This window comes from Grampus griseus (assembly GCF_964374135.1).
Source record: "Grampus griseus genome assembly, chromosome: 15".
In the NCBI taxonomy this organism is placed as follows: Eukaryota; Metazoa; Chordata; class Mammalia; order Artiodactyla; family Delphinidae; genus Grampus; species Grampus griseus.
Window position 1 is genome coordinate 78,909,198 of NC_139009.1, and position 27,571 is coordinate 78,936,768.

General features: G+C 41.5%; 1 protein-coding gene across 1 annotated transcript; it reads right to left on the reverse strand.

The window, feature by feature from the left end:
• Positions 1–1,462: 1,462 nt before the first annotated feature.
• MRPS5 (mitochondrial ribosomal protein S5) lies at positions 1,463–26,773 on the reverse strand. Its single transcript, XM_082672846.1, has 12 exons — positions 26,565–26,773; positions 23,162–23,242; positions 20,502–20,639; positions 16,591–16,716; positions 14,550–14,783; positions 12,562–12,596; positions 10,921–11,011; positions 8,633–8,679; positions 8,099–8,156; positions 7,729–7,791; positions 4,137–4,273; positions 1,463–1,744 (listed from the first exon to the last, which is right to left on the reverse strand). Exons 1-12 carry the CDS (start codon positions 26,620–26,622, stop codon positions 1,520–1,522), a joined length of 1,293 nt encoding a protein of 430 aa, XP_082528972.1. The 5' UTR covers positions 26,623–26,773; the 3' UTR covers positions 1,463–1,519.
• Positions 26,774–27,571: the final 798 nt, after the last annotated feature.

Sequence of the window (27,571 nt, forward strand, 5' to 3'; positions counted from 1 at the left end):
TCAACATGCAAAAGAATGAAGTTGATCTCTAACACCATACACAAAAACAAACTCAAAAGAAATCAAAGGCCTAAATGTAAGACCCAAAACTATAAAACTCTTAGAAGAAAACATAGGACAAAAGCTTCACGACACTGGATTTAGCAATAATTACTTGTACAGAACACCAAAGATACAGGCAACAAAAGAAAAACAGACAAATTAGACTTCATGAAAATTTTAAAATTCTGTCTCTCTTCCATCTGGAAGTTCATCTGTATCCTTTATCATATCCTTTTATAATAAACTGGTAGGCAATAAATAAACTGTATTCCTAAATTCTGTAAGCCACTCTAGCAAATTATCAAACACAATGAGGGAGTCATGGTAACCTCTGATTTACAGCTGATGAGTCAGAAGCACAGGTGACAACCGGACTTGCAATTGGTGTGAAGTGGGGTGGGGGCAGTCTTGAGGGACTGAGCCTTTAACCAGTGGAATTTGATGTTACCTCCAGGTAGACAGTGTCAGAATTGAGTTAAATTGTAGGACAAGTAGCTGGTATTGCAGACGACTGCTTGGTGAGGGGAAACCCCCCACATCTGCTGTCAGAAGTGCCGGGAGTGTGGTAGTACTGTGAGAGTTAAGGAGACACACAGGAGGGGACCTTGGCTTTTCCCCACTCAAAATGACAAAAGGACTCTCGGAATATCAGGAAAGAAGAACGACTGAAAGAGCAAAAACATGGGTAAATACAATAGGCTATTTTTTTTTCTTCTTTAGTTTTTTTGTTTTTGTTTTTGTTTTGCAGTACGCAGGCCTCTCACTGTTGTGGCCTCTCCCATTGCGGAGCACAGGCTCCGGACGCGCAGGCTCAGCAGCCATGGCTCACGGGCCTAGCCTCTTCGCGGCATGAGGGATCTTCCCGGACCAGGCACAAACCTGTGTCCCCTGCATCAGCAGGCAGACTCTCAACCACTGCGCCACCAGGGAAGCCCTGCATATTATTTTTTATTAGGTCAGACTAGAAGCCCTGCCTCCCTAATTTGCTAGTTTAAATGAATATTTAAAGTAGTTTTTAACTAAGATATGTATGTAAAGTTCCTATCACAGTAATTGGTATATATGACGTACTCAATAAATTAAATCTATAATTATTTGTTATTTGTAAATAAAGAAATGTAAGGTTGGCCTTTCCTTTAAAAAAAAAAAAAAGTGACAATCCAAAGTGTGAGGGGTTGAGGGCTTCCCTGGTGGCACAGTGGTTGAGAGTCTGCCTGCCGACGCACGGGACACGGGTTCGTGCCCTGGTCCGGGAAGATCCCACATGCCACTGAGAGGCTGGGCCTGTGAGCCATGGCCACTGAGCATGCGCGTCCGGAGCCTGTGCTCCTCAACGGGAAAGGCCACAGCAGTGAGAGGCCCGCGTACTGCAAAAAAAAAAAAAAAAAAAAAAAAAAATCAACAAAGTGTGAGGCGTTGAGTCTCTCCCAGGTGTCAGAAGCAAGAGATGCCAGGCTGAGCCAGGCCAGATGGAGGCCTAGGTGGCGCCTCTCTTTAAACTTGACCACACAGAGCGCTTCATACCCTGGGCAGCCTTCACATCTTCCCAGTCCAGTTTGATGTTTGGAACCTCATCTTCCGGTTCCGGATCCTTTCTCAAGGCCCCCTTGGGGGAGGCAACCACGATGGGCAGAGGGCCACATTCCTCCCGGAATTCCACAACATGGAGACTCTTCTTATCAGCCAGCTGTTGATGGGTTTCCTGGACACGACCAAATTGAGGACACGAGGTTAGGTCTATGAGGTTGGTCTAACATGGTCCAGCCCTGATACTTATCTTGCATGGCCAAAACTGTTTGGTTGATTAAAATGTAGCAACTCTTTAAAATTCATTAACTGAGGGTGATTATTACAGCAGGAAACATGGCCCAGGTAATATAATATCAAGTTTAGTTGTTTACTGAATTATTTAAGAGTGATTAAAAACAAGATCTTAGGGCTTCCCTGGTGGCGCAGTGGTTGAGAGTCCGCCTGCCGATGCAGGGGACACGGGTTCGTGCCCCGGTCCAGGAAGATCCCACATGCCGTGGAGCAGCTGGGCCCGTGAGCCATGGCTGCTGGGTCTGCACGTCCGGAGCCTGTGCTCCGCAACGGGAGAGGCCACAACAGTGAGAGGCCCGCGTACCGCAAAAAAAAAAAAGCATCCGCCTGCCAATGCAGGGGTCACGGGTTCGAACCCTGGTCCCGAACGATCCCACATGCCGTGGAGCAACTAAGCCCGTGCACCACAACTACTGAGCCTGCCCACGTGCCACAACTACTGAAAGCCGCACGCCTAGAGCCCGTGCTCCGCAACAAGAGAAGCCACCGCAATGAGAAGCCTGCGCACCGCAGTGAAAGAGTCGCCCCCGCTCGCTGCAACTAGAGAAAACCCGTGCACAGCAACAAAGGCCCAAAGCAGGCAAAATAAATAAATTAATTAAAAAAATTTTTTTAATCTGACAAATGGATACATTTCTATGAACACTGACTAGATGTCTGATATCTCGTTACTGTTAATTTTTTACGTATGATATTAGTATTGTTGGGTCCTTTTTAATCCTTATCTTTTAGAGATACATGATAAAATATTTATGAGTGAAATAAATTGATATCTGAGATTTGGGTCAAAATGACTAGGGCTGGTTGGGGGTGGTTTCGAGAAACAAAACTGGCCATGAGCTGCTAACTGTTGATGCTGTATAAGAGAGCCATGGGGATTCATAACAGAAGGTAGCCATAAAAATCGGAAAAAGGCGAATGAACTCAATAGATGGTTTATTGATCGTAATTAAAATACCTAAAATACCATGAGAAATGTACAATCTCATGTTTCCAGACTTTATGCGCATCTTGTACTATTCTAATTCTATATACGTTTGAAATTAGAAAAGAGAAGAGCTGATTCATAAAAAAAAAAACAACATAAAATAATTTAAATTGGAGTGTCCTATAATCAGTGGCATGTTGCTTATACTGGTGTCATTTTTTTTCTTTGAGTAGCACAATGCAACTTTTTATAGCTGATGGCATTTTAGAACAGGTCTACTTGACCATAAATATGACCTATCTAAAACAAATATCTTAGCTACATCAAACAATTAAACCTCTTAACAGTAAGTGTAAATTTAGAAGTGCTTTTGAAGGATGTTTTAGATAGTACTAACACACACACACGTTTTAGACAGTAGTAACACACACACACACACAAACACACATACACACACACGAACACAGCTGTTCAAAAAAAGTTTTTTACGCAAAGCTTTTTCTTTCAATTAATTTTCCTATTTTAAACAGAGACGGCTACAATTATTCCATGGATCACTTTATTCAGAAACAGCCATCACACTCTGTCAGGAAGCCTGTCAAAGTCCTCAGCAAATGTCTCTTGAACCTGGCTGTCTTTCTGCTCACCCAGCTCTGCTAAGGTCCACCCATCCTTTCAAGGCACAAGCCATCCCCACCGAGCTGGCAGAGAGGCAGCAGGCAGCCCAGAAGCGGGGGCCCCGTGCAGCGACAGCCCTTCCTCCCTACCGCTGGAGTGATTGTGAGCCTAGCCGAGGCTGAGGGGGTGAGCTGGGCAGGGGCCCAGAGCTCCCATCTATGTGGAGAAATAACCTGAACTACTAATGTTCATATTCCTACTGACTCAGATGTCCCTCTGAACTACCGATACAGGTGACATGAAAACTGACCGTGCTTCAGTTGAAGACGGCTCTCGAGTAGAGGTGCCCGAGGGGCTTCACTCCAGTTCCAAAGGAACGGACGAAATTAGGAAAGAGACTTTCTCTTTTTACTTTACATCTTTATGTTGTTGAAGCTTTAGAACAAGCGGGTATTCTTTCCATAATAAAGCAGATTATAATTACTGGCTTTTAAAAATACTTAATTTTAAAACTTCAAAACACCCATAGAGTATTTTTTTACAGGATAATTCTCATGAACTAACTCGTCAGCTGGATTAACTAACCTGATGCAGCCACAGACAACAAAGAATGCCCAGTCCTCAGGTGGCCCGAGAGCAACTCCAGGACAGCCCAGGAGACGGTGGTCTCAGAGCACACAAATGACATACAAATTAGCCCTTCTGTTTCAGAGCCCAGGGAAGTTACCTGGCGGGAGAGCCCGTGGAAGAGGCCCCGGGTGAGGTTAAGCATGTTGACGGAGCCAGAGACCTTGGCATACATGTCTTTGATGCCAATGAGCCGGCAGATGGTGATGATGGCCCGGTGGCAGCGGAGGCCATAACCTAGAAAGAGGAAGAACAAGTCAAACACCTGCCCACTGCCCACGGTGCAGGCGGCATCACCTGCTGGCTTCGCACAGCTTCCAGCTCTGGATTTAGGAGATGCTGGTTCACATTCCGGCTTCACCACTTCCCAGCTGGGTGACACTTCACAACTTACTTAACTTCCACAATGACACTTATTTAAATGAGATGTTATAAGGATTAAAGAAATAATATATAAGTTTCTTAAACATATGGGCAAAAAAAACAGGGCTGTTCAGATTAACAGAGATGCCTGAAGGTTCTTGGTGCCCCATGTCCATGTTTAACTAAGACTCGAGGGACACATCTGTTCTCAACCTACTTGAATGCTCAGCTGCACTGAGCAGAGACATCCACTTCCTCCTGGAAAAACTCTTTTAGCTTCGGTAACACACCCTCTCCCAGACTTCCTCCTAGCGACTGGCCCATCCTTCTCACCTCCTTGCTGGCCTCTAAATCTTGGGTGGTTTCCCCTCCAGCCATTCGCCCTACTCTTGTCTACCTGTAATCCCTTCCCTAGGGAGAGCTTTAAAAACACAAAGCAAACGCATCACTCCCTATTTAAAGCCCTTCACTTCCCACTGTCCCTCGAATTAAAATAAGTACAGTTGACCCTTGAACAGTGTGGAGGTTAGGGGAGCCGACCCTCCACACAGTGGAAAATCTGAGTCTAACTTATAGTTGGCCCTCCATGTCCTCAGTTTCTCCATATCCAAGGTTCCACATCCATGGATTCAACCAGCCACGGACTGTGAAGCACTGTAGTATTTAGAAAAAAAGCCGAGTATGAGTGGACCCGAGCAGTTCAAACCCGTGCTGTTCAAGGGTCGACTGGAACAAAGAACTCCACGGCCTTCAAAGCCCTCCTTGCTCTGTGACTGACATCTCACCAACTTCATCCAGAGACACCACTCTCTGTGTGCTGGCCTTCCCGCCGCAAGGACTTTGCACTCAGTGTTTCCCTCAGCCTGCTCTCCCTGCACGACCCCTTCTTACCTTCAATGTCTCGCTCAGATACATCCTCCTCAAAGAGACCTTCCCTGACCACACTAGTGAAGGTGGCCTCCTTCCTCCCTCCCCATGCCCTCCCCTGCAAACCAGACCCTGATGGCTGCTTTCAAGCACTCAGCCGAACTTGTTATCCGATGTTGCCCCTCAGCAGAATGAGAGTTCCATGAGAGCCAGGATATTGTTTGCTTACTGCTGTATCCCCAGAGCCTAGATCAGCCCCTGGCAGATGCAGGTGGGAATGATGCAGAGAAAAAGCCCAAATTTAGACTCTTAACCTTCTGATTAACCAGGCATGGACCTCAGCACATGCCTTAAAGGCAGGACTGAAAACTACAGCTTTGATTAGAAGACAGGGAAGATAAAAAAGGTAACTTCTGCAGTTAAAATGGTAGCAGTCTTTCCAAAATCATTCAGATAAAGATGTATCCAAAGTAACATGTCTAACAAAAACATGACACAAGCCACAAATGTAAGCCATATATATGATTTTAAATTCTCTCGCAGATATGCTTTTTAAAGTTTTTTTAAAAACAGGTAAAACTGAATTTAGTATTTTATTAACCCAATATGTCTAAAACATTATCATCCGAACATGTAATCAATACAGTAATATTTTTGAGATATTTCTTATTCTTTTTTTTATACTAAGTCTTTGAAATCTGGTGGTATTTGACACTTACAGGGTCTCTCAGAAGCCACATTTCACGTGCTCCATAGCCACGCAGGCCACAACTACCACATGGGACACACCTTAGCACAGGTCTAAACCTTAATGTCTAAGTGTTCAACTCAATACTTTTTCTAATAATAAGATAAATGGTTTTTATCTGGCATATGAATGATTAATTATGACTTTAAAGCAGAAGGCAAGTTCTGGTGCACTAATACAATAGGTACTGTATTTGATTTTTATTTCTCTTGGTTTATTTCCATGCCATAGCTCTAGCAAAGTTGTATGAGAAGCTTTGACATGAAAAATTTAAATACTGTTTAATATTTTATCTTCTGATCCAGACCTTGTAAGTATACCTAGAGTTATATGAGATCATTTTTACTGTAGAACCACAGGTGAAACACAAATCAGAATGTTCAAGAATTCTACACCTCGAGACCATTGGGCATGACTGGCATAGCTCCATGACCCTGAACTCTGCCTGCTTGCTCTTTCCAAGACAGGAAGAAGGTCCATCTCTGAAACCTCAGAGCTCAGTGTAGCACCTGGTTCACAGAAGATGCTCAGTCAATACTTGGTGATGAGAATAAATGAGTGGAACTGAACAAGCTGTAAGAAAAGAACCATCTGGGACTTCCCTGGTGGCACAGTGGTTGAGAATCCGCCTGCCAATGCAGGGTACGTGGGTTCGATCCCTGGTCCGGGAAGATCCCACGTGTTGTGGAGCAACTAAGCCCGTGAGCCACAACTACTGAGCCTGCGTGCCACTACTACTGAAGCCCGTGCGCCTAGAGCCCGTGCTCTGCAACAACAGAAGCCACTGCAATGAGAAGCCCGCACACCGCAACGAAGAGTAGCCCCTGCTCGCCGCAACTAAAGAAAGCCCGCATGCAGCAACTAAGACCAAACGCAGCCAAAATAAATAAACAAATTTATTTTAAAAAAAAAGAATCCGCCTGCCAATGCAGGGGAGATGGGTTCAATCCCCGGTCTGGGAACATCCCACATGCCACAGAGCTACTAAGCCCGTGCGCCACAACTACTGAAGCCCACGCGCCTAGAGCCCGTGCTCCGCAACAAGAGAAGCCACCACAACCAAGAGTAGCCCCCAGCTCGCCGCAACTAGAGAAAGCCCACGCACAGCAACAAAGACCCAACACAGCCATAAATAAATAAATTAAAAAAATTTTTTTAAAAAAAGAACCAGCTAGTAGCATCAATGAATTGTCTAGGAGTAACCAATGTTCCCACTACAAACCCAACTATTCACTCACTCAGTTACTTTTTTTTTTTTTTTTTTTGGCAGACGCGGGCCTCTCAGTGTTGTGGCCTCTCCCGTTGCGGAGCACAGGCTCTGGACGTGCAGGCTCAGCGGCCATGGCTCACGGGCCCAGCTGCTCCATGGCATGTGGGATCTTCCCGGACTGGGGCACGAACCCGTGTCCCCTGCATCGGCAGGCGGAGTCTCAACCACTGCGCCACCAGAGAAGCCCCAGTTATTGTTTTTTATTCATTAAGTGCTCTTCCCACCTACAGTCACCCCTGGAAGTGTTTTAATCATGAGAGCCTGGGTAGGATGACTGCTTTTTATTTCCCCAAAAGCCTCAATCTTCTTAAATCTAACTTGGGCCTTTACATTTTGGTGTTTTCAAAATGAGTTCAGGTAAAGGTGAGCAAAAATAGAGGGCAGGATGAAATTGGTACAGTTTCTCTGCTTTATCTTCAACAAATTATGAGTTTTTTTAGTTACCTCTGGTTTGTTTCTTCATCTTGATGTGCGTCCTTTTAAATCTTAAAGAAATATCATGGTATACTGGAGGGTAAAAACATAAATATAAGAAGGGTTAGGGGTATAGATTTAATGCCCTTGCAAATATCACAAAGCAACCACTACTACCCTAAGCAGACACCACATGTTGGCCAAGGATGAGTAACAAACTCCGATCTCACTCATTACTAATCTTCTCAGGAGAGAAAGTTTGTTTCTACATTTTATATATTTATATGTAAGAATGCAGTAACAAGCAGGGAAACACAGAAACACCCACAGAGATATACAGCCACACATAAATAAAACAAATGTAATCCTGCAAAGTTTAAAAGAAAAGATTAAAACTCACTTGTATGGTCTTCATATCGTTCTATATAATGCAAATAGTGAACTGCCTTGTTCTTTGCCTGAAAGAAAGAAGGAAAATATTTTTCTTAAATCTACTGTTAGAATTTACATTTCTTCAGGGATTTCAAAAAATACCTTTTATAAAATATTTTATTATGGAAAATTTCAAATTTACACAAAAATTTCAGTATATACTTCTAAAAGCTAAGGATTTAATTAAAAAAAAAAACAAACGTAAGTATAACATCACTATCACACCAGAAAACAAACCCAAAACAATTCCTTAATATCTCTGACAGTGTTCAAACATTCCCTGTTGTCTCGTAATTTTGGTAAGCAATTACAAGTCTGATAGAAATGATGCAAGAATACAGGCACTTCTGAAATTGCTTTTTCTGAGGTAAGTAACCTTTGCCAGTAAGTATTTGACAGTTATTAAGTAACCTTTGACAGTAAGTATTTTTTTGTGGTTCCCACAATGTCTAGCACATAGCTTATTGGTCTTTTACTGTTAACAAAGGGAAAATGTACATACTTTTCTGAAAGCATCTGCCCGTTCACTGGCTTTCCCAATGGCAAAACCTTTAAAAGAAAAAGCATAAATATGAAAAGGGGCATAAATTTGGCACATAATGTCTTTTACCACATTTCAGGTTTCAGTTCCTACAACGTTTCACAGTAGCTCATCTTTCCTCTGCCCACAGAAAACCCGCTATCCAAAACAAACGACAAAGCATGAGGCTACAGAGATTTGCTTCTTTGTTTTGGGGCATTTTGGAAACATTACATTTGAACGTACCTATGAAATTCAAGGTTAGATGCATAACATTACCTTTTATGAATTTCTAGATAAAACTACACTGAATAAAAAAACAAACGAAAAACCCAAAAAAACCCTAACCATGCTAAATTAATAAGGTAAATGGTTTTCACAAATTCTGAAAACAGATTAAAATAACCAGAACAGCTGGGAAAAAAACATACACTGCTAGACATACACGGAAATAAAAATCAATGATTCCTGAGTTTGTAAATGCTTAATCCTGTGAAATGAGGTTTACCACAAGTTAAGAAAATGTTTGCATTATTTGCTATCACCATTATTTATTTTGAAGAATGTATTTTGTTTTTAAATTATACACAGAAAAGTAACATAAGACAGTACTGTTCCATGAGATATGCAAGACATCTGAGAAGCTGGGGCAAAAGGGGCTGTGGATTACAATTACTAGTTTAAAAAAAATTAAACCATATAAGTCCTTGAGGAATATATGGGTGAACTTACTTGCTATATAAAGGTATAAAGTTTCTGTGATTTAAAAACTTTCATGTGGAAAAAATTTAAAACTAAGTCAAAATATATGATAGATAAAGGGCTAATGTCCTTAACATACAAAGAGGAAAATCATTGAGGAGAATAATCACCCAACAGAAAGTGGGTGAAACACATGAACTAACAGATCTCAAAAAGGAAATTATAATGGCCAACAGACATGTAAAATGGTGGCCTAACTCTCATAACTAAAGAAATACAGATCAAAACTAAGAGTTATGTTTCATATCGTCACTTACTTACAGTCAGTAAAGTCTGACTCTATCCAGGACTGGCAAGGGTGTGACGGTGCAGATAAACATAAACGGATGCAGCCTTTTGGGAGGGCAATCTGGCAACACTCATCAACATTTCAAATGCATGTAACTTAGAGGCAGCAATTTCACTGCAAGAAATTTCCCCCATCGATATGCTTGCAAAAGTACAACATATGACATGTACAAGAAGCTCACTGTTTTTATAAATAGTAAAAAAAAAAAAAAAAAAAAAAAAAAGTATAAACAACATAAATATTCAGCAATAGGAAAAAGGCTACAAAAATTACGCTATCCATACACTGGAACACGATGCAATCAATACAAAAAAATGAGGGGGAATCCACTTATGCTAATATATAAATCTCTGGGTATAATACTAGGCAAGAAAAACAAGCTATAAAATTATGGATATAATATGACCCTTTGTATAATTTTTTTAAAAAAGATATATGGTGATATTTGAACAAAGAATTTCTGAAAAGATATAAAAGTAACTGTTAAGAGTGGTTTCCTTTGGCAACATACTATCTACAGGTATTAATTGTTTTGAAAGTGTCAGTATGGATTTAAATAGGCAGTTTTCCATTTTTCTTTCCACTTTTCTTTCCCTTTTGAAATGTATTCATGTATACATTTCAAAAACAGATGTTCACTATGGAAACTTTAGAGAAAAGTATCAAGAAGAAATTTAAATGATTGGCAAACATACTAATTAAACATTTTTAATCTTTTCAGTGTATATCCTTCCAATCCTTCCAGTCTTTTCTTTGCATATAAACATACTTTTAAAAAACTGGGATTATATTATACAGTTCTATATGAAGTGGGTTTTTGTTTGTCTGTTCATTTGACTTACCATTATTTTGTAAGTAATTTTCCATAATTCTTTAATGGCTATAGACTATTACAATGTATAGCTATACTCTTCTCGTAACTGTGTCCCTACTGTGGAACATTTAGTGTCCACCCCCCTTGTTTTTCACTATTATACATAAACAATAGTGTCTTAAGCCTTTTAAAATATTAATTGTCTTCATGGACAAAGGCAGATGTAGGAAGATCCTTCTTTTGACTCTAAGGGATTATATGGGTTTACCACAAGGTTTGTGAGCCCAAGCCGCTGAAAGATTTAATTAGTCAAAAAAGCCTGAACCCACTGACCCCACGGCTGAGCCCAGGCCACAGCTGTCCCTCCACCACCAGCTCTCCGTATATGATCACAGCCCCATTCACCTGCAGCTCCTCTGCCATTCCCCACAGCGACCAGGACACGGACTGATCTCTTTCTTCCCTCTTTTGCTGTCATGTTGAAAACATTCCTCACCTAAAAGAAAATGTTTCATAAATATTACACGTTAAGAAAATTCTGAAGTAGGGAACTGGAGTGACCTCCTCACACACACACAGGCACACGTGGTGAATACACACATCATCCCTCAATCCCACGAGCACCAACAGCACACTGTCTCCAATGGGAAACCTCCATCTGGACTGTTTCTTCAGGAGTAAAACGGAAGTAAGGCTTTCTCTTCTTATTTCACAGGCTTGTTAGAAAGTTTGACTGAGAAACCTTTTAAAGGATTTGAAACTGTAAAACTCAATGCACCCTATTTTAATGAACGCACCACAAGAAAGATAAAAAGTTGCCGATTAAACTCTGACATAGTTTATAACTAACTGATTATAAAAGCACATCCTTCGAATTCCCTGGAGGTCCAGTGGTTAGGACTTGGCGCTCTCACTGCTGGGGCCTGGGTTCCATCCCCGGTCGGGGGACTAAGATATAACCAGCTGCGGGAGCAGCCAAAAATCAATCAATCAGTCAATCAATCACATCCCAATATCACAGATGTTAAAATATGAAAAAATGTGCATCTTAGAAATGATAAAATGCAGTGTACAGAAATAATTAGCACAGGACTGGATCTCTATGGGTTAGGCTCAACTGAAAACAGAAAATTTGGAAATACCTGCTTATTATGAACTACAAGAAAATCTGCATTTTGGGGGCATATTTATAAATTTACCAAGAACTATGAAACGTTAACTAAACTGCTTACATGGCAGCCCCTTTCCCATAAGGTAAGAAAAGGGGGCTCAAGCCCACTCCTGTGGATAATCCTACAGGAAATCACCCACACAGACAAGAGTTCTTCAAAGGAATTAATTTCAAAAGGGTGTAAGCTAGGACCCAAAGACTTAAAATACTTGTAAATATATCTTAAACTCTGTAATGCAACTGATATTGAAGAAACAATATACACATTCAATCACAAACTCAATACGTGATTATTGCATATGGCATTTAACACTAAGTATGCAGCACTAGCTCAAAGGGAAGTTGACTATTTTAGGAAACACCCTGGAAAGAGTGATTGCAATTTACCTGATACAGGGTTCAGTTTCAAGGGCCTACAAGCAGCCCAGCAGATCATTTCCCCACCAAGAGCTGGACATACACAGTAACTCCAAGCTTTCTACCCTTCCCCATGGCTCCCCTCAATCTCTGCCCGCTGAACTGAGCGTCAGATACACCGAATTCAAGGAGAAATTGCTACTGCAACCTTTGCTTTAAGAAGGAGGAAATTTATATGTAATCTCCAAATTCTGTTACCAACAATACCACTGAAGTTGCTTTGTCTTGAGACCTTAATGGGTGGCCCCCCAGAAGGGCAGCAGTCAGAAAAGCCAATATGATCAAGTAACTGAAATTAAAGTTTCATTATTTCCTTACCCAAAGCAGCTCTGTAGCTCAGAAAAAGTCATGCATCAAAGGCTTTTTCTCACTGTTCCTCTTACCCTCTCCACCCACCCCACTCCATCCGTCCCAACTTCTCCGAAGGCTTAACTGGGTATTTAATTCAGCATGCCCACCTCAAGTATTCTGGTATCGAAATCATCATATGTTTCTGTAGGGAGAAAAGAAACAGGTATACAGATAAATGTGTCTATATAATTAGTGTATGAAAGTTATTTTTGTTTTTTTTTTTGTTTTGCGGTATGCGGGCCTCTCACTGCTGTGGCCTCTCCCGTTGCAGAGCACAGGCTCCGGATGCGCAGGCTCAGTGGCCATGGCTCACGGGCCCAGCCACTCCACGGCATGTGGGATCTTCCCGGACCGGGGCACGAACCCGTGTCCCCTGCATCGGCAGGCGGACTCTCAACCACTGCGCCACCAGGGAAGCCCCATCACTGACTTTTAACTAAGAAAGAATCTCAGATATTTTGGTGCCACTATCAAAGCAACACCCTGGTCCTCCATCATCACCAGAAACTGTTCTACCACTAAATTCATAAACTCGACCACTATCTCCCTGACTGCATCCTCCACCTCTCCAGCTCTCACTCAGTGACTGAAAGGTGATGGTCCTTGGGGCTTCCCAGCACCTCCAGACTCTTGCCCACTGTTCCCCTTCCCCATCACCCCTCTGGTCTTCCAGTCTCTCCCACTCAGTCAAGACACCACAGTCTAACACTTCCACCCGGTCTTGTGAATATCCTCAGCTCCCTCACCTCTTCCCCTCCCCACCACCCTATCCAGGATGGAATCAATGCAGCTGTCTGGGCACACCTGACCTGCCAGGTGCTGCTGTAGAGAAGTCAAAGCATGGGACACACTTGGGCCACGAAAGACTCATGGTCTCCAACTCAGTCAAGTCCTCCCTGCTGCCTGCTGGCCTTTTACATCCTTTTAGTTAGGTCTCTCTCCTCTCACCACAGCAGCCATTTCAAACACTCTCTGTGTTCTTTTATTTTTAATGACTTTTTACTATAGAAAATTTACATTCATAGGCAAAAAGCACCCCAAAAAACAGTAAAACGTGAGCTTATGTACCATTAGCTAGCTTCAACGATTACCAACTCACAGCCAATCTTCTTTCCTCTAAACTCTGTCCAAGTCCCAGTCCACTGGATAATTCTGAGGCCCGTCCCAGATACCCTACCTTTTCATCAAAATATTCTGGTGGCCGTGCTCATCCACGCCCATCTCCTCCTCACAGACTAACTGAAGGCTCCAGAGAGACAGCATTGACACAGGTCCCACCCCCTCCTTCCACTACCAACAACACAGCTTACCTGGCTCTGTCCCCTGCCCTTTCTCCCGTCACAAGTTCGTCCATTTATCTACACTCTAAATCTGGGCCCTCCCTAGGAACTTAAGTTTATGGGTTTTTTCTCTCCCTCCTGTATCTTCATTCTCCCAGTGGAAGCATTCTGCTCAGTCCTAAGCATGCTGGCCTGAGTCTCTCCACCTCAATCTCTCGTCTCCTCTTTGAGCCGAACTAAAGAAAGCAGCGGAACCCTTGTCTACTTCTTCATCTCCTATTCATTGACAAGAATGAATATTTCAGATGATTTTTACTTCTTTACGTACTCAGGAAGCAGTGGGGAGATGACTTTGTTTTCTAATTTAGTCTGATAAATATTCTCAACTTTTATTTCATGTGTACTTTTATGAGGCTTAATGACAACTATTTGGTTTCTTCTGTTAACAAAACAGCACTCCCAAGCCATGCTGCTCCGTACCCAATGACCAGCAGCATTTGGGAAACTGCATCCCACAGATGACTTATACAGAGCCATATGCACACCACCAAGTTCAAATGCTCTGAGAAGCCACACAGTAAAGACACCAGAACCCAGTGCTTTGCCCCCTATTTGTGGAATACTTCTTGGCTTATAGGCCTCTAGTGCTCCATAAAATACATTTGGGTAATAATGTGAAGTTATTTCAATGATGCTCAAATCCTTTTTAGGAAGAAGGCAATCTAAACAGACGAGTAAATAAAATCATATCAAAGAATTCCAGAAATAGGAGTGCTCTCTCTGTCACAATGTAAGCAAAACCAGGACTCTGCTACCTCCATTGGGACCAGGGTCAGGGGGGCCAAGACTGACGCCTCCCCATGTGTTTCCGCTCCATCCTCGCTCCCGTTTAACCTTCATCTTCCTCTTCCAGTCCCACTCTTCTCTCTGCCGGACCATATCCGCCTCTACCTTCTCCTGCTCTTCCTTGCTTCTTTGGGCAATGGTCTGCACAGCTCCATTTCTCATAAGAGGGACATTCAGACCAGGCCATAGGAAGCCATAACGCCCTGAAGGTTTAAAAACATACATAAATAAGGATTTTTTTAAAAGCATTCATTTCTTGAGTATTAAAATGCCAGGCAATGTGTATATAGATAATGATACCGCTGGTGGGAGCTTAAGCTAACATAATCACTCTACAGGCCACTTGGCATTGTTCATTAAAATTTTAAACATACCTACCGTAACAGCTAGTAATTCTACTTACTGGTATTGCCTAGAAAAACACTCCCATGCAGGTATGAGGCATATGTGTGCTTGGACAAGGATGTCCACTGAAGTGTTATTTGTAAAGGCTAAAAACAGAAACAATCTAAATGTCCAGCAATATTGGAACAGTAAAATGAACTACGGCATATCCAACCTATGAAATACTCTATACTAAATTCAAAGAATAAGTTAGCACTATAGGTTCTGATATAGAACAATTTCCAAGACCTATTATTGAGTGAAAAAAAGCAAGTAAGACAATATGTACCATATGACATAATCTAATTATTTTTAAAAGAAAATATATACTCCTTTTAGGGTATTTATATATATAAAAGCATTAGAAAATGTCAGAAGGAAACACATCAAAATGAAATCAGTGGTTTCCTTAGGGGAGGCAACTGGGATTGGGGGAGATAAAAAAGGCATCAAGGGGGACTTTAGGTTTCTCTATTTTTTTTTATTGAGAAATTTTTTTTATTGAGAAAGTATACATATATGATTGTTTAAAATGTTAAAAAAATAAATAAATAAAAAAGATATAAGGTAAGTCATGGAGAAAAACATCCAAATAGACATGCAACAGCTACAAGTGCAGTGAAAGGTGTTTTCTTTACATCCAAAAGGCTATTACTATCAAAGATAATTTGTCAGCAACCACAGTAAAGAATGTTGATTCAAGTATACTATTTTTATTCTTTAAAAAACACAAGTATAAACAATCATGTGTTCCAGAAGTTGGCAAAGTAAGGCCCACAATCCAAATCTACTCCACCACTTTTTTTTATTTTTAATCTATTTATTTATTTATTTTTGGCTGTGTTAGGTCTTTGTTGCTGCGCGCGGGCTTCCTCTAGTTGTGGCGAGCAGGGGCTACTCTTCGTTGCGGTGCGTGGGCTTCTTATTCCGGTGCCTACTCTTGTCGCGGAGCACGGGCTCTAGGCGTGCAGGCTGCAGTAGTTATGGCTCGCAGGCTCTAGAGCGCAGGCTCAGTAGTTGTGGCGCACGGGCTTAGCTGTTCCGCAGCATGTGGGATCTTCCCAGACCAGGGCTCAAACCCGTGTTCCCTGCATTGGCAGGCGGATTCTTAACCACTGCCCCACCAGGGAAGCCCTAGCCCACCACTTATTTTTGTAAATAAAGTTTTACTGGAACACAGGTATGCTCATTTGGTTATGTATTGTCTATGACTGTTCTTGTGCTACAACAGCAGAGTTGAATAGTTGGAACAGAGACCATGTGGCCCATAAGGCTAAAAAAGTATTTACTACCTGGCCCTTCAGAGAGAAAGTTAAGCCAGTTCTCCAGTTATTCCAACTTCTACCTCTGAATCGTAAGTTCTCTGAGGATAGGGACTTTTGCAGCAGATGCCACACAAGGGCATTTAAGGCTTGTTGAATGAATAACTAAATGAATGAATCCCTTTCTATGGGATTTTCCTTTCCCTGAATCATGGGGCAATAAGCCATTTGGCTGGACCCTAAAATCACAGAACCTAATACCCTTCATGAGAAATGTTTTATGCTTCTAGTTTGTAAAATATCTATAAAATTTTGGAGAAAAAATCTTAGAAAGCACATTAGCTGTTTTTATAAATAAGTTTACCTTCACCGATGATCTGACCCCTGTTCAAATCTTTTCTTTTCTTTTTCTTAGTTCTTTTGCCTCTTCCTTTTCTTGTTCCGGCACCAGACTCTGCTAAGGCACCTTTCCACAGCTCATCTGCTGTCACTATAAAGAAATAGGTTTTAAAAAATTTCTTCAAGAAATGATCTACGGTCTATTGATTTATTCCTGTTGAATACAAAAGGCTGGAAGAAGTCGGGTCACATATCATTACGGCAATGAAAGCAAAATTGAAACATTCTTTGTACACATCACATGGTTACATTTGGAAAGCCCAAGAGGAAGCGATTCTACTCCTTTTACAGAATATGGCCTTCCCCCACAAAAGACAACCATATTTCAATCCCTGTTACTTTCCAGTAGATTTGTCTCCCAGACATTTTAACAACTGTGTGACCAGTCTCTTCCCTGCCCTCTTGCCTCCATTATAACTATTGAGATAATCAGTAACTAGACTTCCAAAATACAGATCTCTTAGCCCAAAGTACCAACACTGCAATTTGAACCCAAAAATCTTAATAATTTGGATTGTTTGCTCTATTCTGTAAATGCCCTAAACATCTCTGTATATCCTTCAAAATGAGATGCCCAAATTCACCTTCAACTCTGATTACAGCCTAACCAATACTTGCAAAAGAATGAGTGTGTAGAGGTCTGATAGTTAATACCTGCATGTGTATGTGTGTATTTCTTAAATCACTGTTGTTGTCTTTTTCTTTATATATAGACCCTGACACTGCTGATTTATTTCCATTTGTGAATTTCCAGGGTCCCCAGATCTTTTTCTATCATAAATTACAAGCAGTATTTTCCCCTTTGTACTTGTGGAATATTCAGATTCTTTACTTTTGACCACTTCTGAATTTTACTGGTCCATGTTGTTTAGCTAGCTATGTTGTTTATTAGATTTAAATTGTCTTCACAAGGACTTCTACCTTTCACAGTATCACCAATTGATTTTATGACCACAGATTGTTCCATTACCAATTTAATAAAGAATCAGAGCCATACAAATGTTGTACTAGTCAAAAATCTAAGATACATATATCTACATGCCTGAAATATTAAACATATTCTAGAACTCAAATGAGTATCTTCATTCTCCTCTTCTGAGCCCTTAAGCTTTAAAAGTTCTACCATACCAAGGGGGTAAGAGGGGGTGGGTGGGATGAATTGGGAGATTGGGATTGACATATATACACTATATATACACTATTGATACTATGCATAAAACAGATAACTAGTAAGAACCTACTGTATAGCTCAGGGAACTCTACTCAATGCTCTGTGGGGACCTATATAGGAAGGAAATCCCAAAAAGAGGGGATCTATATTATACATATAGCTGATTCAGTCTGCTGTACAGTAGAAACTAACACAACATTGTAAAGCAACTATACTCCAATAAAAATTTTTAAAAATAATAAAAATGAAAGTTCTACCTGCTAGCCTCCTGAAAGGCCTTACACCTTGATCCTTTGGGTAGATAACATGAAAAGGGAAAAATGCTTTGGATTTATAATATTTTTAAATGCTTTATAGCTATACAGTACCCTGTTTTTAAAAATACAAATGTATTATTACAGATGATCTGCATAACTGAAGCTCACAAAAGTAAGTAAGCTTCCACATCACATGCTGCGTTGTGTATCCCTGATCAAAGCAAAGGGTTAACTTCAAACTTTAGGCTGACACTGATTCTTTTAAAAGAACCACAGGATTGAAATAAAATTACCAACCTCAAACTAAACTCTCACTAAAGACTGCTTTTCTTTCCTAATTGCTTAAAAATGATGGTATCTATAAACGCCATCAAAAACTTGAAAGTTCACAGAGAGAGCACTTTTAATGGAGGCATAAGGAGGTCCATCAATTACAGTTTCTCTTAGAATCAGAATAAGCAAATCACTCATTAAGACTAAAAGGGATTCAATTTTAAAAGAAACAATATTAAGACGAAGATTTAAAAGATTCCACCATTTAATGGTGGACCCTCTATGGCAGAGGGATAGATTTACAAATACAATGTTAAACATTTTTAGGAAATCTTAATGAGTTTTGAAAAAATTATGGTTTTCTTTATTTCTTGGAAGAGATTTAGAAAGTCAAAGACTAGTTCCTATTAAAACAGCAAAAACTAGCCCCATGCTGGTTTCAACTGAGTTCACCCCCACCCCGCCCTGACTTGGGAGCAATAAACTCATAAGGGTACAGAGTCCTATGACTGAGGAAGAAGGGAGGCTAATGGAGAGTCAGAGGCAGGTGTGAGTGGTCTCAGAGGGCAAGGGGCACCTCTAGAAAAAGAAGAGTTAGAGAAAAGGCCTTTCAGGGCAGGGAAAAGACTATTTTTAAAAAGGCCTGTAAGTCGGATATACACCCGCCCAACACCCCCCAACCACCACCATCGAAGCACAAAGTCAGCTCTCAGAAAACACTGGGGCTGGGGGCACCAAGAGCCTCATGGCTCCAACTCTACCCACCTCTCTTTTCTCTTTACACCAAAATCCTCTAATACAAGGAAGACTGTGTTACTTGCAATTCCCCATCACCTGGTCCTCTTTTCTGCATAGCTACACAAATAACCTAGTAGGTCATTATTTAATTTAATCCAAATTAAAGTGATCTGTACCCACACAATGAAATATTCTACAGTTATGACACTGCACTGGAGAAGCCCATGTACTGTCATGGGAAAATGTATAGCGTACTGCTGTATGAAAATAGCAGCAAATCCAGGATTTCAGGGTAGTAGGATTACAAGTGATTTTTTGCTTTTTGATTCTGTATTTACCAAACAGTCTAAAATGAATTGGCTTTATAATCCTAATTTCTTTTAATTTGCCTAATGCTGAATTGTGGATTCAATCTCCATTTCTTACAAGGTAATTTCAGTTCAGACTGGACTCTCAAATACTATCTCAGGTAGGAGTAATATTAGTAAAACAACATCTACTTAAAATTAACTTTTCCTGATTAGTCCTATCTCCTCAACTAAAGTGCAACTGAAAACAGATTTTGAGTATATTCTTGGTGTGAGTCTAAATCAGCAGGGATTTGGGCCACAATTCCATCCTGGAATTCCAGGGATTCCACAGGTCCTTTAGACCTCAGGTGCCCCAAATGAGGGGATTAAAGTAAACCAGTACTCCCAAAAGTGTGTATAGTACAACTGGTAGCATGTAAGATAATTCTAGGAGGTACATGGAGGAACATTTTTATTTGAATAGCACAGGCGTACCTTGGAGACATTGTGGGTTTGGTTCCCGACCACTGTGACGAAGCAAATATCACAATAAAGTGAGTCACACACATTTTCTGGTTTCCCAGTGCCTATAAAAGTTACGTTTATACTATACTGCAGTCTTAAGCATGCAATAGCATTATGTCTAAAACAACAATATATATACTTTAATTTAAAAAATATTCAAAAATAAAATAAAAAATACTCTACTGCTAAAAAATGCTAATCTTCAGCCAGTCATAGTAGCAACATCAAAGACCACTGATCACATATCACCATATCAAATATAATAATAACTAAAAAGTCTGAGATAGTGCAAGAATTACCAAAATATGACACAGAGACAACACACAAATGCTGTTGGAAAAAATGGTGCAGATAGATTTGTTCAACACAGGTTGCCACAAACCTTAAATATGTCAAAAACGCAATATCCACAAAGCCCAATACAGTGAAGTGCAATAAAATGAGGTACGCCTGTACATCATCATTAATACATTAAAATGAGGTATGCCTGTACGTCATATATTAATCTCTGAAGTGTTAGTTCACTTAAGGAGGAAAAAGAAAAAGAAGAAAAATTAAGATACAAATCCACCTTTTATTTTCCTGTTTCATGAAATGGGAAGTTTGTGGCCAGTCTACGTACATTTAGTGAAGAAACTATAGAATCTATACTGTTGGCCCATCAAGTTACTGGGAGAAGAAATACAGCACTGTGTCTGTAGCGCACGGGTCAAGCTGATAAAATGACGGTTGTCTCTGGTTCCTGGAGATGACACACAGCCTGCAGGTAGATGGAATAAAACTTTGTTAGATGCTCCACACCTATGGAGAAACACTGCCAGCACCAAAAAATTAACTGTTACTAATAAAAATAAGTCACTAAAATCCTGAACTTTTAAGAATCTTTTTTTTTTTTTTTGCGGTACACGGCCTCTCACTGTTGTGGCCTCTCCCATTGCGGAGCACAGGCTCCGGACGCACAGGCCCAGCGGCCATGGCTCACAGGCCTAGCCACTCCGCGGCATGTGGGATCTTCCCGGACTGGGGCACAAACCCGTGTCCCCTGCGTCGGCAGGCGGACTCTCAACCACTGTGCCACCAGGGAAGGCCTAAGAATCATATTTCGAGGACAGTCTTTCTTTAAAAAATAAAACTTCTGGAGGCTGGCTCAGATGACATAGTGAGGTCTCTCTGGACCTATTAGCTTACTTTGTAAATTACTCAATTAAAAGTAAATAGAAAATACTGGCTTTTCATTTTAAATATATTCAGATCTTCAAAAATCATTCTAAATCCCATTATGTTGGACACATTTTAGTTTTCCTTGTAACCTTCTCAATCTTCAACAAAATATCAAGTGCACATGAATTTATTCTTGTAGTTTAGAACTACAATCCTTGACATACTTTAAGAGTGTAAAAATCACTACCATCAAATTTAGAATTCTTTAATCTTTTTCTAAAGACCAAAATACTATTCACAAATAATAATGTAGTTAGCCTACAAAGGTCCAACTGTCAAAAATAGAAAGAAATCAACTTCAGACTTCAGAAATAATCTCTTTCAATGTACTGTTGCTACAACTGTTTGCTCAAATTGCATTGTGCTTTTTAAAACAGGAGGTGGCAGCAGCTCATGCTAAATCACATTTGAAGTCCAATTACAGATTATCATCCACCAATGATCAATTAACAATTTTGCTCTGATCCTTTGAATGCTTATTAATTTCAGACCATGAAGTCTCCATGTCAGGAATAGCATGGAGTCCACAGAGGGCCAAGCCCAGGAAGCTCCCTTGGGTGGACTTCTTCAAAGACAGAGTCTGCCCTTGAAGGTTTCACTTCAGTGTTTAACAGTTTTCACCATGAAGAATTGCTTCCTTCTAATTTAAATCTCTTCTATTAAATCAAACTGGTTAATTAGTGATGTGTTTCAGGGATTTTAGAAAAATTATTGCTATTTCTGACCAATCTGTTGCAGCCTTTAGGAAAATACTGCAACAGGTACAAAGAATACAAAGCAATTTTTTAAAAACAAGGCAATTACTAACTCTAGGGAAAAGAAAATGTTGTAGGAGAAAGGAAACATAATAAGAGAATACAGCTGACCCTTAAACAGCGTGAGGGTGATGGGCACTGACCCCTCCCCCCAGCCAGTTAAAAATCCACATATAACATATAGTTGGCCTTCCCTATCTGCGATTCCACATCCTTGGATTCAACCAACCTCGAATTGCATGGTACTGTAGTACTTATTTCTTGAAAAAAATCCACATATAATTGGACCCGTGCAATTCAAACCCGTTCTGGTTGTACAGGGTCAACTGTACTACCTAGCTCGGCTGTGAAGAACACATACATAACTGCCTACAGATTCGACCAAAACTGTGCTTACAACTATGCTCAGAAAAAGCAGGGATGGTGCCTAATTAAATCTTCAATTAGCATAATGACGTTAACAGAAAAAAGAACAAGTATATACACTATCTGTTTAGAAATATAACCAGATGGAAGTTAAAGTGTCACTGGAAGATGAGAAGGCCTAGAAAAGGGAAGTGGTTTTTTTTTTTTTTTTTTTTTGCGGTACGCAAGCATGTGGGATCTTCTTGGACCGGGGCACGAACCCGTGTCCCCTGCATCGGCAGGCGGACTCTCAATCACTGCGCCACCAGGGAAGCCCTGGGAAGTGGTTTTAAGATATAAACCTTTTAGTACTCTTCGGAAGTACAATGTTTCAAGATAACAATCTTTAAAGTAGGAACTACCATCCTCATTTTATAGAAGAGGAAACTGAGGGTCCAAGGAGTGTCATTAGTTCATGGTCGCACAGGCAGAAAGTGGAGGAGCCGAGAACTGTGCAGTCATTCCACCAGTCAGCACTCTCCCCACCCCTTCTACAAACACTGTGTTTCCAGAACACATCACAGTATCCAAGACAGCTCAGGACCCAGTCCTACCATTACTGGCTGTGTGACCTTAAAGCAAGTCACGTAGCCTCTCAGAGACTCACTTCAGCATCTGTAAAATGGGAATACCAACTCCTCATAAAAACTGGTGCGAGGATTAACCAAGATAACATACTATTAACCTGACACAGTCATTACTCAATAAATCATTGCTATTATTTTTTAAAGCCTTGAATTATAACAGCTGTAATCATTAAAAATTTGAAAAATACTCATTAGACCTTATCCATTTCTATTACAAAGAATGTACTTCATTCCTCTACATTTTTAAAAAACTACATAAAGTACTCTCAACACTAGCTCTTATAAGAAAAGGTAGTTAGATAAATAAATCTCACCATTGCTGGGAACAGTCTTCAATGCCAAAATGGAAGCTGCTGGAAAGCTGTTTAGGTAAAGCTGCCTGGACCATAGATGACCTATAAATTAAAAAAAAAAAATTAAGATCCATTTCTACATGAAAAGAAACATTTTTTAACACCTAAAGAATAGTATTATCTATAGAATAAAAGAATCAAGACAAGTAAATGAGTAATTTCTGGGCTCCATGACCACTTGCCCAAGTAAATGAAATCACATCACATCGGCTCCTTCACTCTCACATCTGACCTGTTACCAAGCCCTAGAGATTCTCCTCAAAAATCAATCCACCTCTCAGCTACACACCCTCCTACAGTCTCACTGCCCCTCTTTGTTCAAGCTCCATCCCTCAGCCACGTGGTAAGGACAGTCTCCTGTTGACAGTCTCCTAACAGGTCTCCAGTCTGCCTCCAGTCTCCCTCTAATTCACCATCTGCTGTCAAGCAGGCCCTTCTCTCTCTCTCTCTCTTTTTTTTTTTTTTTTTTTTTTTTTGCTTATTTCAAACTCCTAATTTACCCCCCTCCCCTTTTCCCTTTGGTAACAGGCAGGCCTTTCTAAAACTACAAGTCTAGTCACCGCACAGCCCTGATATATCATTCTTTGGCTCCCTACTATCTGCAGAACAAATTCAAAACTCAGCATCACCTACAGGGCTGCGACTTGGCCCCAACCTTCCACGTCAGCCTCATCTCCACCACTCTCCTCTCCATCCCCCTCTGGCCACACCAGACTCGCAGTCAGTATGGAACACACTCAGCTCTTGAATCCTTTACTGTGTCTCTGACAGGTTCTCCTGGTTTGCCTGAAACACCACCTCTCGGTGAAGGCTCCCCAATTCCCACAGCACTCTGCTCCCCTCTTTCATCAGGAGCCCCTGCAGCGCCAGGCTGTAACTATACGGTGTATCACTTCACACAGTGCAGTACTTCAGAACAGGCTCTGACAACATTCACTGGACACTAATTTTTGAAAAAGGCGCCAAGAAAAACCAGTGGAGAAAGAATAATCTTTCCAACAAATGATGCTGGGACAACTGAGTATTCACAGGCAAAAAGAATGAAGTTGGAGCCCTATTTATACCATACATAAAACTTAACTCAAAATGGATCAAAGACCTAAAGGTAAGAGCAAAAACTATAAAACCTTTAGAATAAAACATAAGGGTAAATAATTATGACCTTGGATTTTGCAATGGTTTCTTAGATATGACACTAAAAGCATAAGCAACAAAAACCAAAAACAGGTAAATCAGACATTATCCAAATTTAAAACTTTTGTGTTTCAAAGGACACTATCAAGAAAATGAAAAGACAACACACAGATGGGGAGAAAATTTTACAAATCACTTATCTGACAAGGGACTTGTATCTAGAAAATATAAAGAACTCTTACAATTCACTAATAAAAAGACAGCCCAGTTTAAAAATGGATATAGATTAGAACAGACATTTCTCCAAAGAACATATAGAAATGGCCAAGAAGCACAAAAAAAGACGTTCATTAGCCATCAGGGAAATGCAAATCAAAACCACAAATTGATACCACTTCACACCCACTAGGATGACTACAGTCAAAAAGACAGAAAATAACAAGTGTTGACAAGGATGTGGAGAAATAAAAATCCTCATGCTGGTGGGAATGTACAAAGGTGCAGCTACTTTAGACAACAGTCTAGCAGTTCCTCAAAAAGTGAAACATGGAGTCGCCATTTGATCCAGCAATTCCACTCCAAGGTGTATACACATGAGAAATGAAAATATAAGTACTTACAAAAACACTGCACACAAACATTTACAGCCACATTAGGCATAATAGCCAAAAGGTACAAACTACCCAAATGCTCAATAGATAAACAAAATGTGGTATATACACACAACAGAATATTATTCAGCCATAAAAAGGAATTAAGTACTGATTTATGCTACAACATGGACAAATCTGGAAAACATTATGCTAAGTGAAAGAAGCCAGTCACAAAAGATCACATATTACTTGATTCCATTTATATGAAATCTCTAGAACATGCAAACTATAGAGAAAAAAGTAAATTAGTGGTTGCCCAGGGCTGGGGGCAATGGGGGTCTGGGGGGATGCTAGCTAAAAGAGTACAGGGTTTCTTTTTGGGGTGATGAAAATGTTCTAAAATTGACTGTGGTGATGGTTGCACAGCTCTGTGAATACACTAAAAACCACTGAACTGTATACTTTAAGAAGATGAATCCTGTGGTACGTAAATTACATCCCAATAAAGCCACTACCAAAAAAAGTTTATACACTAGAAAAAGAAAAAAAAAAAAAAAAAAAAGAAGGAAAGAAATAAAGAGGCTCTGGAGCCAGGTGGTGTGGGTGCAAAAACCTGACATCCTCCCAGTCTAACTTTGAACAAGTTTCTCAACCTCTGTGTGCCTTAATTCCTTCATCTGTAAAATGGGAATAATAAAGGCATCTATCTCATAAAGGCATTGTGAAGATGAAGCAAGGAAAAAAGCATAAAGAGTTTAAGACAGTCCCTGCTACACATAAGAGCTCATGAAAGAAAGCTACACATGCTAAGTGCTATTTGACCGGGGCTTTGGAAAAGGAGGAGGTGGTCACAACATAAACAAAAGTAAAAAATGCTCAGGTCAGATTTTCCTACAAACGATTGCAGGTCAAGTTTCCCAACAAAATGAGTTACTAAAAAGAACTTTTCGATTTTTACAGATCTTTGGATTTCGGAATTACGAACGCTGGATTGTGGGTTTACAATAAAACAGAGCGAAGAGAGGTCAAATTAATTACGAAGTGGTTCGTAGAGATAAACATCAGGCTGGAGGATAGCAGATTGCCTTTCCTCGGGCTGCAAACAACCAACTAGGGGTGGGGGAGGACAATAAGAGCAAAACTACTGACATTCCAAACATCCTTCTTTTTAATAAAGGGCACTGATCAGCCCGGAATCTAAAATAACTGACACTAATCCTATCCGACTCAAGCTGGAGGGCAGCCTATTTCCCTTCCGAGCTTCGCTGGCCGCCATCCACCTCGAACCCCACATCAACATCACCAAATGAACCTGTGAATCACGCCCGCGGGGAAGGCGATGCTCGCCTGCCACTACCCTGCCCCTTTTAACCGAGCATGCACGAGCGGCCTGGTGAACTGGAAGAGACTCTGGACCGCGTCCAGTCCACCCTCAATTTACAGACCCGGGCCCTGCGACCCAGAGAGGATGCGGACGCGCCCAAGGTCACACAGCAGGTCCCAGCGGGACAAGAGCCGGGCGTGAGAGGCCGGGGCTGCGGCTTCTCGCTTCTTTCCACCCGGGTGTCTGCAAGCCCTGGGCGAACCCCCACTCCCGCCCCGCTCAGAGCCCCTGCTCCCAGCGTCCTGGCTCTCACCCGCCGGCGCGCCACACAGCACAGGGACAATTGCCGCAGCGCGCACCGTCGCCGCCATGGTGGAGACCCACGAGCGCCTCCGTCCGGGCAGCCTTCCCACCGCCTGCCGCGACTGCTCCTCGTCCAACGGCCGCGGACCTCGGCCCGAGACTGAATTTCTGAGGCCAGGGGGCCGCACCGCAACGCAGGCCCGAGTGAGGGGTTGTCTGGACGGGAAGCAAAGTAGGATGAGTACGGCGCAGCCTCGGACAGCCCCCGCGGGGGACCTCGCGTTAGGACCCAGGGGCGGGGCTTGGGCTGGCTGCCGGTGTGGCCGGGGCTGGCTCACGGTGTTCTCTCCAGGGACCCGGCGGCACCGTCGGGATCTACAGGGCGGCGGGAGCGCGAGCCGGTGACATCCTCCTCCCTCGGAACGGAGCTGATGCTGCGGACTCTTCCCAACCAGAAGTGCGAGGTACGGACGAGCACGGAGAGGGTCTCAGTGAAGGTCCGAGGGGGGGAAATAAATAGGAGAATGAAAAAGCTATTCATACCCAACTCCAGCAAAGCTCTGGATAGTTGTTTTGGGAGAAGCATTGCGGGCAATGAAGACAAATCCATATCCAGAGTGTCTGTTCCAGTCAGAACAAGGTGCTGCTCCTTCCATGATAGAACTGGCCCGATGTAATAAATCTGCAACCAGATAGCTGGCTAATCCTCGGGAAGTAGTGTCATATTGGGGGCTCAGTGTTGGTCTCTGCTGTTGGAATATTGCGCACCAAGCAGTGGCTGGAGCCCGATTGGCCCTGGTGAGTGGAAGTCCATGTTGCTGAACGCAAACGTAACCTCCATCCCTAGTGCTTTGTTCTTGAGTCCATTTCTGTGGAAGGAGGCTGACTGACATTCACAGGTTGGTTATTCTGTCCACCTCATTAAAATCCTCCTCTGTGGAGGGCACCCTTTGGTAAGCATTCATATGGAACATAATTATCTTAACATTCTGTGCCAAATTAGAGAAGTCTGTCTAC

Excerpts from the sequence above, each read along its gene's own strand:
- MRPS5 (XM_082672846.1), bottom strand. The coding sequence starts at position 26,622 with ATGGCGGCGACGGTGCGCGCTGCGGCAATTGTCCCTGTGCTGTGTGGC. Across the intron at positions 23,243-26,564 it reads GCTGTGTGGCGCGCCGGCGG|GTCATCTATGGTCCAGGCAG; the intron begins GTGAGAGCCAGG and ends TTTAATTTATAG. Across the intron at positions 8,680-10,920 it reads GAATGGCAGAGGAGCTGCAG|GTTTTGCCATTGGGAAAGCC; the intron begins GTGAATGGGGCT and ends TTTCTTTTAAAG.